The following is a 12,959-nucleotide window of genomic DNA, read 5'->3' on the forward strand; positions in this document are numbered from 1 at the left end:
TGCCTCAAAAACCAAACCTAACTCTGATTTTGCTCATTCTCAGCTTAGTCGCAGGGAGTACCTGGTGTTTACAGTCAGAAATGCAGGAGACATCTCTTTCTGTCTTTCCTGAAGAATGCATGTTGAAGTTGCATCTCCCCAGGGAAGATGAACCACACTTGCAGCTCTAAAGCAAGAAACCATAGCATGGACCCACTCGGGGGCCACCAGGTATGGGAGGTGGTTCTGATTGTGCTTGTGAGTGGACCTTTGTCACTTATCACAATACTCGGTAACCTCTTGGTGGTTATCTCCTTCCGGGTCAACAGTCAGCTACGGACCATCAGTAACTACTATCTACTGAGTCTGGCAGTGGCAGATTTAATTTTAGGCACTGTGTCCATGAACCTATATACTGTGTACATAATAATGGGCCGCTGGATATGGGGACATTTAGCCTGCGATCTGTGGCTGACAGTTGACTATGTAGCAAGCAACGCCTCGGTGATGAATCTGCTGGTCATTAGCTTTGACCGATATTTCTCAGTTACCCGACCGCTGACTTACCGAACCAAACGCACACCAAAGAAAGCAGCAGTGCTGATTGTCCTTGCGTGGTTGGTATCATTTGTGCTATGGGGACCCGCTATCTTACTTTGGCCTCGTGTGGTGGGCCGACAACCGGAAGCTCAGGACTGCTCTATACCCTTCCTGAAGGTGCCTACTATAACATACGGTACAGCGATAGCTGCGTTCTATCTACCAGTCACAATAATGATCATTTTGTATTGGCGAATTTATTGGGAAATTGAGAACCGAGCAAAAGGACTTGCTAGTTTTATCGGGACTGTGCAAAACACTAAGGCTATAGTTGGGTTGGACAAACAATCCATGTACCAGGACAGTCTCAAGAGCAGCTATAGTTGCTCAAAGGAAAGAAATTTCAGAAAGGGCAAAGAAAAACATGAAAGCATGCCAGATGGATGTTTTCCCTGGAAACAAAATTCTCTAAATTCAACGAGAAATAAAATGGCAGCCATTTTGGAAAATTCAGCACAGGAGAGTTACAAAGAAGCTTACAGCAACAAAAGCTGGAACTCTGAAGACGACGGCACCCTGTTTTCCTCTACAGAGGATGAACATGAACAGAACAGTAGCGCAAGAGCGACTTTATCCGAACTGTCTGCGATTAAGTTAAAGGATCTGCAATGCAAATCAGAAGAACTGTTTGCAACAAATGTATCACCAAAAGGTCCCATGGAGCAACGACTCTCTAAAACATTCAAAAAGTCAGACCATGAGCCCAGAGCAAAGCATCGCCTCAATATGATCATTCGGGAAAAGAAAGCCGCCCGAACACTAAGTGCCATCTTGCTGGCTTTCATCCTAACGTGGACGCCATACAACATCATGGTTTTGGCTTCCATTTCACACTGTGTTCCAGAAAAACTCTGGCAGCTCGGATACTGGCTGTGTTACGTGAACAGCACAGTTAATCCTATGTGCTACGCCCTTTGCAACGAGTCCTTCCGGTTCACCTTCAAGGCACTGCTGCTTTGTCGCTGTGGAGATAAACGAAAGTGGGACACAAGCAGCTGGACTCGCACTGCTTCTGCAAAACCCAAAAAAACTTGTAATAATGTATAACCTTTGACTTCATTGTTTGCAGAATTCAAATATAGTCATTGGTAGGGATGCACCGATAGGATTTTTTGGGCCGATACGATACCGATTTAAACAGACAACTTCTGGCCGATACCGATATTAACCACTTGTATACAATACTGTACAGTTGGTCTGTTAGCTAGTTTATTTTTGCATCAAATTATTTTTACTGAACATGGATTGGATCTAATTAACATTCAACTGACCAACATAATAAGAGAGGCACAAATTAAGCTAAAACAAATATAAGACGACAGCATGACAACCTTCAAATGTGGTTTTTGCTATTCAGCATTTATTTTATTAACAACATTAACTATTTTTTTTTTTTACATATAATGGATTTTTTTATGCAGTTAATTAATAAACAATCAGTATCGGCCTTTCTCGTGCTATTGCCGATATGCCGATGGTTTCAAATTCATCAAAAATCGGCCGATAAATATCGACGGCCGATACATCGGTGCATCACTAGTCATTGGCCAAAAATGGTATATCATAGGGTTTACGTTTACTCTCATTCAGCTGTCTAAAGTCTAAATATTTCTATAACTACTATGTGTGTTATTTTTCCCTTCAGCATTTACACACGTATTCATTTTGAATTCAGTTTAACACAACATGATTTTCGACCACACAGCACATCCAAAAAGAGCTGTATGCCATTTTTGCTTTGCCTTATGCATAGATGGAATGCATAAAGCAATCATTTGAAGGGTTTTCTAAATACAGATTCATTACAAAATGTCACAACATTCCATTAGGAAAATTCTTTCCATGAGCAGTACTGGTTAATGTTAAAATTTACTCAACATCCGACCAAAGTGTTGTGACAACAGCTCTTAAAAAATTACTTTGTTGCTACATGGGATTACTACATAATCATTTTAAAGTTGCAATGAACATCAGCCCAATAAACAACAGCAGTGTGTTTGGAGCAAACGCAGTCAGTTTTTATATTATTTTTCATTTCACAGATCAAATGTAAGGGTCAAATTACTTAAGCATTTTTGTTTATTGTTTTTTTACTTATCTATCAATATGTGACCCTCAAAATTATGAGATTATGAGCATTAAAATTTGATGATCTTAGTCAATATTAAAGATATCAAGATTATACTTTCACAGAATGTTCTGTACATCACGTGAGATAATTTTTTTATGTAAAAAAAAGATGACTTTAGCTAGTTACAGTACTGTGCAAAAGTCTTAGGCCACCATGCCAGAATTAGATTTGTTGTTTTTGCAATGTTATAGTGATCATATATTATTGTTTCTCAGTCTCTTTATACATCCAGAAACTACAGGAAATGTGTATGTAGTATTAAAAACTGATGTGTCAAGTTTTCAGGGTAAACTCCGACTCCAATTGAGCAATAGCAGGAAACTGCAGGATCTCTTAAACCTAAATGAAATTAAATCCTAATTTCTAATTGTAAAGAATTTTGTATTTTTACATTATGCTCAAAATGCTCAAGATGTGTTTAGTGCCAAGAAGGGTCACGCTAAACACAGACGTTGCCTAAAGACGACATTTAGTCCTGAAAATTATTTTTTGTACATATTTCCTGTATTTTCTGTTTGTATCTTAATAAAAATAGATTGAAAATAAATATGGATGGACATTAAAACAAGTCTGGTGGTGGTGGCCTAAGACTTTTGCACCGTACTGTATTTGGTACAGCGATCAAGTAGAGATGAATAAGGAATTAGTTTTCTCTAAACACAAAATATGGTCAGTGACAGTGTTTTATTTTTTTTTAGGAAAAAGTGTACCATACATCTGAAAAAATCCCACAACCTAATCCACAAATAATCATTTTGAATAACACAAAATAAAGCAAAATCATGAAATGGTTCTTTCTCTCTCTAGATAAACCGCATCTGTGGAAAATCCAGGAAATGTGTTACATGTACTAATTATTTTAATTATAGTTAGTTGCCTGATACCATCAAGATAAATTGTTAGATAATCCTTTCCTATTTCAGTACTGTGAAAGTTCAACAGAATGAGCGTAAACAAAAATGCTATGTATAAATGACGACGTACTGTAAGATAAACATGCAGTGACTTAACTGAGAATGCAAAATAAAACAAAAGATAAGATACCGTACATGTTTATGAGTTCTGTAAGCAATAATGTACTGACAGTATTTGATAAAAGCCTACACGGATGTCTACAGCTGATAGGAGCCGAAGACTTGCAGAGCACACAGAATTATCATTGGGTCAATTAATTTCTTAATTCAGTCTTCATTTACAAAGAACAGGACTGAGGAAGACAACTGGATGAACCCCAGTGGATTTATTCCTTAAACAAAAGGATGTTTGGGCTAGTTTGCAACAGGATGGGAACAAAGGGAAACATTTGAAGGCGGCCATATATTTGCCTCTTGGAAGCTATTCAAACGAAGCTTTGCCAAATTCAGGAAATACTACAATTTACTCATGTTAGCGCTATGTTTATGTGCTAAAAACCTCATGTTCTCATAGCTCCTTTTTGTTTTCTCCAGAAATGAAGAAAAAGTCCTATTTGTGATGAACATTCAGTAAAAAAAACACAAATAAATAAAATGGCACACATTTGCTTTTGACAAAAATCTCACAAAACTAGATTAAAGAAGCAGCCTTTAAATTAAAGCATGCTGTATTGTATTTACCACCCTATTGAGCATGTGATGCTCCCACGGGCACTCTGACAGTACACTTCTTTGTTAATAAAAAAAATCGCTCCACATCAAAAATACATAAGCTGCTAAACATGCAGAGCTTTTAGATTTTGAATGAATCCAATACAATCTGGCTCAATTCAGAACAACTGTTCACTGGCGTTTACAAACTGGCAATTGGCAATTCAATTTAGTTTAAAAGAAATTAATAAATATCAGTGAAATGTATTCTTGGCTTATTTTATGCAAATATGATGTCATTACAGTAAACATGAAAATTATGGCATAGAACTTTGTGAGATTTCCGACAATACAAATCTTATGCTGCGTTCACACCAGCCGCGGTAGAGGTGTCAAGCGTGAGTAATTTCAATGTTAAGTCAAGTTAAAGACGCATTTTCGCTGGTCTGGAAGTCTTGCAGCACGAATGAGGCGTTTATCAAGCTGCAGTAGATGAGAAACAGCCTCATAAATTGAGCGAATTGAGTGTTGCCGCGGGAAACTTTGGCAAATTTAAAAATCAAACCCTTTTTTGGAAAATCAAGCTGCATTAACCAATCAGGAGCTTACTCTAGTAGTGACATGATTACAGAAAGCGAGCAGAGTCGCAGAAGCCCCTGCCATGATGCGAATTTCCACATGAATGTCTCGAATGACTAGAATTTAACGCGCAAATAAAGCGAGTAAACTCAAACTGTTTAAGCATCCAACTACGTGCGAATAGTGCATTTTTGCCGCCTCTACCGCATTTGGTGTAAATCCAGCGTTACACTTTAAAAAATGATATCATATCAATATATTTCTATGTTACTTTAAAGCAACACTATGTAGTTTCCATGTTAAAATGACTTACAGCTCCCCCATGTGGTTGAAAAGCACAACAGTGCCTGGTATCAGACACTCTTCTGCAGGCAGGGGGTGGGGCGGGGCTGTGTGCTCTACCCTCCACCGCCACTTTCAGAGTGTGCTTGTAGCAGCTAGGAGGCTGCTCAGGTTGCAGCAACAGTACAAATTGTCCAGTTAAAAGTTGTTCTATCACTGAAATAATTTTAGAGACATTATTTAAAGGTAAAAAAACTACATAGTGTTGCTTTAACTTAACAAATTAAGTTAAACAATATAAACTTGTTTTTCTAAGTTATGTCAACTTATTCCAAGTCAAAATGTTGAATTGACTTGAATTATTAAGTTGTTTAAACTTTTTGTTTACAGTGTAGTAAAGTCTGTACTGTTGGCGGATCGTTTTTTTTTCAACTGTCATTAATGTTTAAGGGCATACTGTTTATACAGGCCTGTGAACCTATAAGGCCTATCTTCTGAGCATTATAAGGGTATCCCAAAATAACTAAAAATGAAGATAAATACATTTCAAGTCACTACTTTATCTTGCATGATTAAACCATTCATTACTAGAACCAACTCGTTGACTGCTAGATTCAGTATTTAAGTGGCATGTGCAGATGAGAGGTTATCATTAAACCTCAGGAAATCCCATTATAATGAACCATTTCTATAGTTTCTATAAGATCTTAAATACAACACACCTTTATATGCTATACAAATATATAAATATACAAAAACACATTTGCTTTTTTCTATTTCGCTTATTATGAACAAGCATTGGCATGCTGATTGGTTTCAACTATTCCTCTCTGTGAAAAGAACAGTGTGGGTACATTTGCATATTTTGGGTAAGCGATGATTATTTTGGCTGATATAAGCTGCGTTAATGATTTGTTTTAAGTATTTGTGGAAACATTCAGGTCTAATATGAGCAGGAACTCAAAAACAGAGTCATATATTCTCATACTGTGACTTCCTCTAAGAAGGGTCAACACCAAGTATGTACTGTTAAAAGCATTTCCATCCAGTAGAGAATGGATGTATTGCCATGTTCATTCACTTTGGAAGGACTAATAGTTGAAAACAAAGAGCAAGGGTAGTTTGAAACTAGGAACTGTGTAACAGTCATACTGAGATCAAACCTGCTAAGATGGGAGATTTAAAACTCTCTTTATCTCTCCTTTCATTTGTAACTATGGGGAGGGTAAAGGTGGTCGTCCCTTTTCCGTTCCACTTAAACCTCTGTTTAACACCTTTCATTTGATCGACTGAACGAATGTTTAAAAGTGAAAGGGTCTTTTCAAAAGGATCATCATGAGGGGGGTGCATTCTGACTCTGGTATATGGAGGCTTTCTCTTTTAGAAGGTCCAAACACAGATGACAACTCCAACTTCCTGTGACACAAATACATTTCTCGGTTATTTATGCTCAACCGAACATGACCCACATTTTTTTGCAACTAATTATGTTGTCTAGGGCTTTTTATAAATATTTCACAAAGAATAGTACCTTCCAAACCCTTGTACAAAATCCCCCAAAACTACAGATTTTAATGTGGTTTCACTGGGTTTACCTTCCGGAGGTTCAGACATTGGTGGTGAGAGGCAGTACATGTGATAACCTCGGTCACAGTCATCGCAGAACAACAACTGGTCCTGTGACAAAGCACATGAATATTACATTAATAGGCTTCATTACTAATAATCCAACTAAGTTTGCGTAACCGTTTACAGAGCAATTCTGCAATAAAAAAATAAAAACAATATCTTCCCACTGAATGAAGCAAAAGCTAAAAAAAAAAAAAAACGAAAAATTAAGCCCTATTTTAGACTGGATTCGTTTTTTGCAGAGTAGGTTAGGTAATTTGTGCTTTAAATATACAGATTTAACCCTAAAATACCCTAAATTATCTTGCAAATTGCATACATATTTTGTAGAAACAAATCTAAAAAAAATCTTGTGAAAATATCGCTTAATACATTATTAAACATGTTTTTAAAGGGTTGGACAATGCTAAAAAACTCACATCATTTTCTGATGTTCCACATATGTTACAGCACTTGCATTCAATGCACTGCCAGCGATACGTTTTTACAGCAGCCATCATCACAGGAGTGAACTGCAGACATGAGGGGTGACCTGTGGATTTAAAGAAGACCTATGATCTGTAGGTCGAGGAAAAAACAAACAGTAGCAATACAAAAAGTTTTTCGTGGTTTTTGTTTTACCTGACCGACCACAGTCTGAGCAGGACACAAGCTCTTCTGATTGGCCAGTTTTCTGATTCATGTTAGAATCTCCCAAACAGAAATCACAATAGTTGTTCGGCAAAGCCAGACCATCTGGGCCCCTTTTAGGAGCTGAAAGAGATAGAGGGAAAAAATACGTAACATACTTAAAAAAAAACTCAAAAATAAGAAATTTGTAATTGTACAATCTTCCATAATGTATCACACACACTTTACAGGCTAATAAACAAATATTTTACATTTAAAAGTAATGTTCCAGAAATAGAGTGCCACAGCGATATGTAGGAAAAACCCAGACTTGTACAGGCAAAACCCGGAAACGAGGTCGATTTTTAGCAGTCAATGGGTTTTGTTTAACCTTAAATAAGATCTCGTGTTAACATAAGTGCAAGATATTTTCACGTTTTATTCTATGTCATGTGTTTAATAAAGTTTAGAAGAGCTGTCAGAAGCTTGGTGGTCATGATATTGATGTCGAGAGACCGTGGTGTAGTTTGCTTGTAGGCTAAGGTTAGCTTTAAATTTCTAGTAAACACATTTAGACTTCAAAATGTATAAAAGTTGTGTTTATCTGTAAAGTATATCCTGTTGGATAAAACGTTTAAGTGTAATAAACTTTTGTTAAATACAAAGCATATTTTTTGCAATAATCAGTCCTTCCAGAAAATTTAGTGTTTTTGTGATTGTTGTGGGCAAAAATCCTTGATCTGAAGTAAATGCAAAATATTTCAACTTTGTGCTAAGATATAAGTGACTTTTTGCTACAAAATGCGGGGAATATGAAATCATGCAAGCCCTGCATATTTTACGCTCAGAAATATGTCATTTATGCCACAAAAGTGCTGCGTACTTGAAAAATATAAATAAATATATAGACTTTGGCTGATTATGTATTGAATCATGCAATCACATAATCACATTTTTCTGGAGGGACTTAAAGCAACACTATGTAGTTTCCATGTAAAAATGACTTACAGCTCCCCTATGTGGTTGAAAAGCGCAACAGTGCCTGGTATCAGACACTCTTCTGCAGGCAAGGGAGAGGGGCGGGGCTGTGTTTCCTACCCTCCACCGCCACTTTCAGAGTGTGCTTGTAGCAGCTAGGAGGCTGCTCAGGTTGCAGCAACAGTACAATTTGTCCAGTTAAAAGTTGTTCTATTACTGAAATAATTTTAGAGACATTATTTAAAGGTAAAAAAACTACATAGTGTTGCTTTAATAATCCAAAAATCTATATATCCCTGCGGCACTCTATAGTGAGAATATTTAGGCATTTTAAAGGGGTCATGACATAAGTAATCAATTGACATATCACAGGTCTTTGTATTCTTAATACATGCTGTAAGTTTTATATTCTCTCTTTTCGCAATAGCGAAAGCATTTATGTGATTACTCTCTGGAAAAAAACAAATGAAAAACGTCTGGATTAGTGACGTACAAATAGATATTAATTTTCATATGACCTGCCTGCTTCAGGTCTGCAGCCTCCCCCTTCTCTGTCCCAGAGAAAGACACAGCACATCAACTGTGTCGTTGGCTCCGCCCATTGGCGTTCAAAAACTGAACTTCAGTCAGAGCAGCAACTCGAAGGGATCTGAAGGAGTAGTTGTTTACAATCATGATATGATTGTAATAACTTTAAGATTGCGATGTCTGACAAATATTGTATTGTTGTGTTGTTGTTGTTGCATCTTTGGAGGGCTTTTGACGGATCCCGACGTCAGAGAGACACGGATTGTTTCTTATTTTTTACGTGTGTACCGTAAAAGCGCTATATAAATGCAGTCCATTTACCATAATTTCTGGCAATAAGTGCATTATTTAGGTGCAATTCTCTGTGTAAAAGAGTAAAATCAATAGTGATTCATTTATATGCTTTCCTTATGGCTGTCTGTGATATGAATAAACACACAATGTTTGAGAGTGTTTGGAAGCGCTGTGCGTTATTCTGGGGAGAAGCATTTGTGGCTGTGGTTTTGAATATCTACAACAAGTTACTTCTATCTTATTTTGAACAATATTACTGAATATTAAAATGTAGCATAAAAGTAATATTAACTTCTCCATTGTTGAGTTTCTTCATTGTTACATGATGGTTGGGCAATGTATCGTTTGTCCCGCCCCTCCTCTACTGTGATTGGATGGCTGTGTAAAAAGACACAGCGACAAGCTCTGTGTTTTTCCTCAAAGTTAAAAAGTAAAAAATTCATAAAGACAGCAGCACAAAATAACTTGTGGCATGACATTATGATACATAGTTCATCAAAATGTCATAAAAATTAGTTTGTCTAAAAAAAATACAGAACGTTTTAGGCACCATTTACACATGGTGGGGAGCAGGTGTACATTTTTCATACCAACTAACATTTTGAAAATACTAATCTGAAAATTTACGCCTTTACGAACGATTTACACAAAAATGTGTTCTGCTCGTGTTTTATGAATGATACCCATTTTGCTTAAAAAGAATGTTTGGGAAGCTGTAGTTGTAGTGAAACAGCATAGTATCTGCAGAGCACGTAGGCTGTCAATAGAGCAGAGGATGAAAAACAGGGTGGCAAAGGTGATAAATTACTAAAATGTGTATGTTTTTGGCAATAAAAAAAACTTGAGTAATATTATAAGTACACCTTAGAGAACATAATAAAATAATATAAAGAATATGTCATGACCCCTTTAAGAAATCCGGGCTGCATTTTAGGATACTTTTTTTGTTGAATTCTAAGGTAGCATACACTCTAATAAAAACAAACGGTGCTAAACAGCATTAAAAGTGGTTCACTGGCTCATAATCATAGAGGAACCATGTTAAGTACCTGCGTAGCACTTATGTAGAACCATATTGTGCTATATAGAACCATATCTGGTGCTATAGAGCAGTGGTTCCCAAACATTTTCAGCCTGCGGCCCCCCTTGTGTACGGTGCATTCCTTTGCGGCCCCCCAAAGAAAATTTGTGCAAAAACTGTTCTAAAACTCAACATTTAATTTAAAAAAAAAAAAACATTAAATTATACCAAAAAGTAGTGCTTTTGGTTGGTAGCCTTATTTTTTTAGGTTTAATTACACAGAATTCATGATAAATTTATGTATTTCATAAAATGTCATAAAACTGGGGCCCCCCTGGCACCATCTCGTGGCCCCCCTGGGGGCCCCGACCCCCAGTTTGAAAACCACTGCTATAGAGGTGCTATATCACCCCCGGATGGTTCTTCAAAGGTGCTTTACAGGTGCTATATAGCACTAAAAACGGTTCCCCTATGATTACGAGCTTTTAATGCTACTTAGCATTATTTTTTTAGAGTGTACCACACAAAGCAGATGTAAAAAAAGTTACTTAATTTATTCAATACCCAAAAAATGATAAGTCACTTATGAACTCCATTTCAGTAAGAATGCTGCCTTTGAAAGCAGCTGGCAGTATAGTGGTGGCCCACTAGAGTTTTAAACAGAGCTATTCTGTCATAATCAAAGTGTAATATAGTAATATGAATGCTGTGATTCACTGCCAGCTAGTTAGTTTACCAAATCTATCATTTGTATTACAGACAATATAAGTCACTCAAAGTACTACAAAATTAAAAATGTTGGCAACCCAACAAAAACAAAGCATGATGAATTGCTTACTCTTCGGTTCGTCCGGTTGGGGTGGGGTCGGTTCACGAACGTCCATCTCTTCTTTGTCCTCCCCCTCCTCCTCAGCCAAGTGAGAGTGGGCATAATGATAACTGAGACCAGGCCTGTTTTTATAGCGCTTTCCACAGACTACATACACACAGGGAGTACAACAAGACATTATGAATGCCTGCAGTCCAGCTGTCACAGTCCTAAAATATGCACTTCATCTGCACTAATATTGTAACTTTACAATGAGGGTTAAAAATCTGTTTTGTTGAAAATAAACGGTATAATAAACGGGGTCAATGCGTATTGTCAGCAAAAGGATTTCTAACAGCTCCTAGTAAGTCAGAAGATGCACTGTAACAATACAAAGCAAAATTCAACTTTAGCAGACAGGGCATAATTGCTTCATATCAAAACCACTCTCTTGTGCATGCACTTATACTCTCATGCCAACATGCTGGTTACTTAAAAGTTCAGAGGCCATTCAAACATGGCTCCTAAAAACAGGAGACTAATATCCAGATGCTCATTCATTTAAACATCTCAATGCCATAACCTTCATGTCATTGATCGATCATATGGGAAGTCTAAAACAACATTAAGGCTATGTTTACATTAATGCGTTTATGCTTTAAAACGCGTTACATTTGCTACGTTTACGCCTTTCATCTACACTACATCACCGTTTTCGACCCTCATAAACGGATTCGTTCGCAAACGCTGAAGACCCCGTTTTAGTTTGAGAACTCAGACGTTGCTCTGAGTGTAAATGAACATAGATGGAGTCTTATGTAAACGAACAGCTGATGTTAACGTGACAGCGCATCATTTTCAAAGTAAAAATTATTTTATTCATGTAAATGTTGGTTTGTTACGGAGGTTTTGCCAAAAATAGTAAACATCTACCAACCAGCTATTATAAACGCTATATCGGATAGTTTTAACATGTATCCTTATAGATAATGTCTGTTTTATATGAATGTTTGAGTATTGTTGGCTTTAATGTGTTTATGTTTTGTTTAAATGTAGTTAGCTTATGAAAGATAGACTGTAATTTTAAATGCCATATAGGCATTGCAATGGCCAATATGAAGGGAGAATTGTAATGGGTCAGACATTATTTTCCAGTTTAATGTAAGTTTTGTTTGCTACTTTAAAATGAATTTCGTTTCAGATAATTTGTCTCTTAATTTTAATCGATGTGTTGTTGATAAGTTTTGTGAATATAAATTAATAAAAACAATAAACTCAACGTCATTAATATAATGCTCGTTTAGGCGCTTGGCTTTTAGCTATTTGTGTGTTGCTAGCGGAGGACGTGCACGGACCTCGCACACTTTTAAAAATTAATGCAATAAGCATTTCTGGTAAAGGCTAAAGAAATACTTCACCTCTTACTATGTTTGATTGAAGTTTGAATTTGCTGATTTATTTTTGCTTCAAGTTCGCTACTGTTCAGTACTGTTCACTTGAATGCTTTCTTTTTAAATCATAAAGATTCTGTTTAGTTATAAAATAAAAATTAACCTATTAATCATATTAATATGTTGTAGGGGGGAGCTAGAACAGTATAAGTGTTTATGTTTTGTTTAAATTTAGTTAGCTTACGAAAGATAGACTGTAATTTTAAATGCCATATAGGCGTTGTAAAGGCTAATATGAAGGGAGAATTGTTATGGGTCAGACATTATTTTCCAGTTTAATGTAAGTTTTGTTTGCTACTTTAAAATGAATTTCGTTTCAGATAATTTGTCTCTTAATTTGAATCGAAGTTTTGTTGATAAGTTTTGTGAATATAAATTAATAAAAACAATAAACTCATCGTCATTAATATATAATGCTCTTTTAGGCATTGCGCTTTTAGCTATTTGTGTGTTGCTAGCGGAGGACGTGCACGGACCTCGCACACTTTTAAAAATTAATGCAATA

General features: G+C 36.4%; 2 protein-coding genes across 4 annotated transcripts in view; one reads left to right on the forward strand and one right to left on the reverse strand.

Annotated features, from left to right (window-relative positions):
• On the forward strand, positions 1 to 1,626 carry chrm1b (cholinergic receptor, muscarinic 1b). The gene has a single exon (XM_065293579.2). It carries the CDS (start codon positions 148 to 150, stop codon positions 1,624 to 1,626), a length of 1,479 nt encoding a protein of 492 aa, XP_065149651.1. The 5' UTR covers positions 1 to 147.
• Positions 1,627 to 2,177: 551 nt separating this feature from the next.
• dpf2 (double PHD fingers 2) overlaps positions 2,178 to 12,959 on the reverse strand; it is a 30,462-nt gene continuing 19,680 nt past the window's right edge. The window contains exons 8-12 of one of the 3 annotated variants that reach the window (XM_065267158.2): positions 11,034 to 11,171; positions 7,387 to 7,518; positions 7,185 to 7,297; positions 6,732 to 6,813; positions 2,178 to 6,552 (exon numbers count right to left, since the gene is read on the reverse strand). In XM_065267158.2, the coding sequence (XP_065123230.1) occupies positions 6,470 to 6,552; positions 6,732 to 6,813; positions 7,185 to 7,297; positions 7,387 to 7,518; positions 11,034 to 11,171 (548 nt within the window). In that variant the 3' untranslated portion in view covers positions 2,178 to 6,469. The remainder of the gene's footprint in view (positions 6,553 to 6,731; positions 6,814 to 7,184; positions 7,298 to 7,386; positions 7,519 to 11,033; positions 11,172 to 12,959) is intronic. The other 2 variants (XM_065267156.2, XM_065267157.2) reach the window with 2 other exon arrangements.

The sequence above is a fragment of the Paramisgurnus dabryanus genome, chromosome 5, assembly GCF_030506205.2.
Source record: "Paramisgurnus dabryanus chromosome 5, PD_genome_1.1, whole genome shotgun sequence".
NCBI lineage: Eukaryota > Metazoa > Chordata > Actinopteri > Cypriniformes > Cobitidae > Paramisgurnus > Paramisgurnus dabryanus.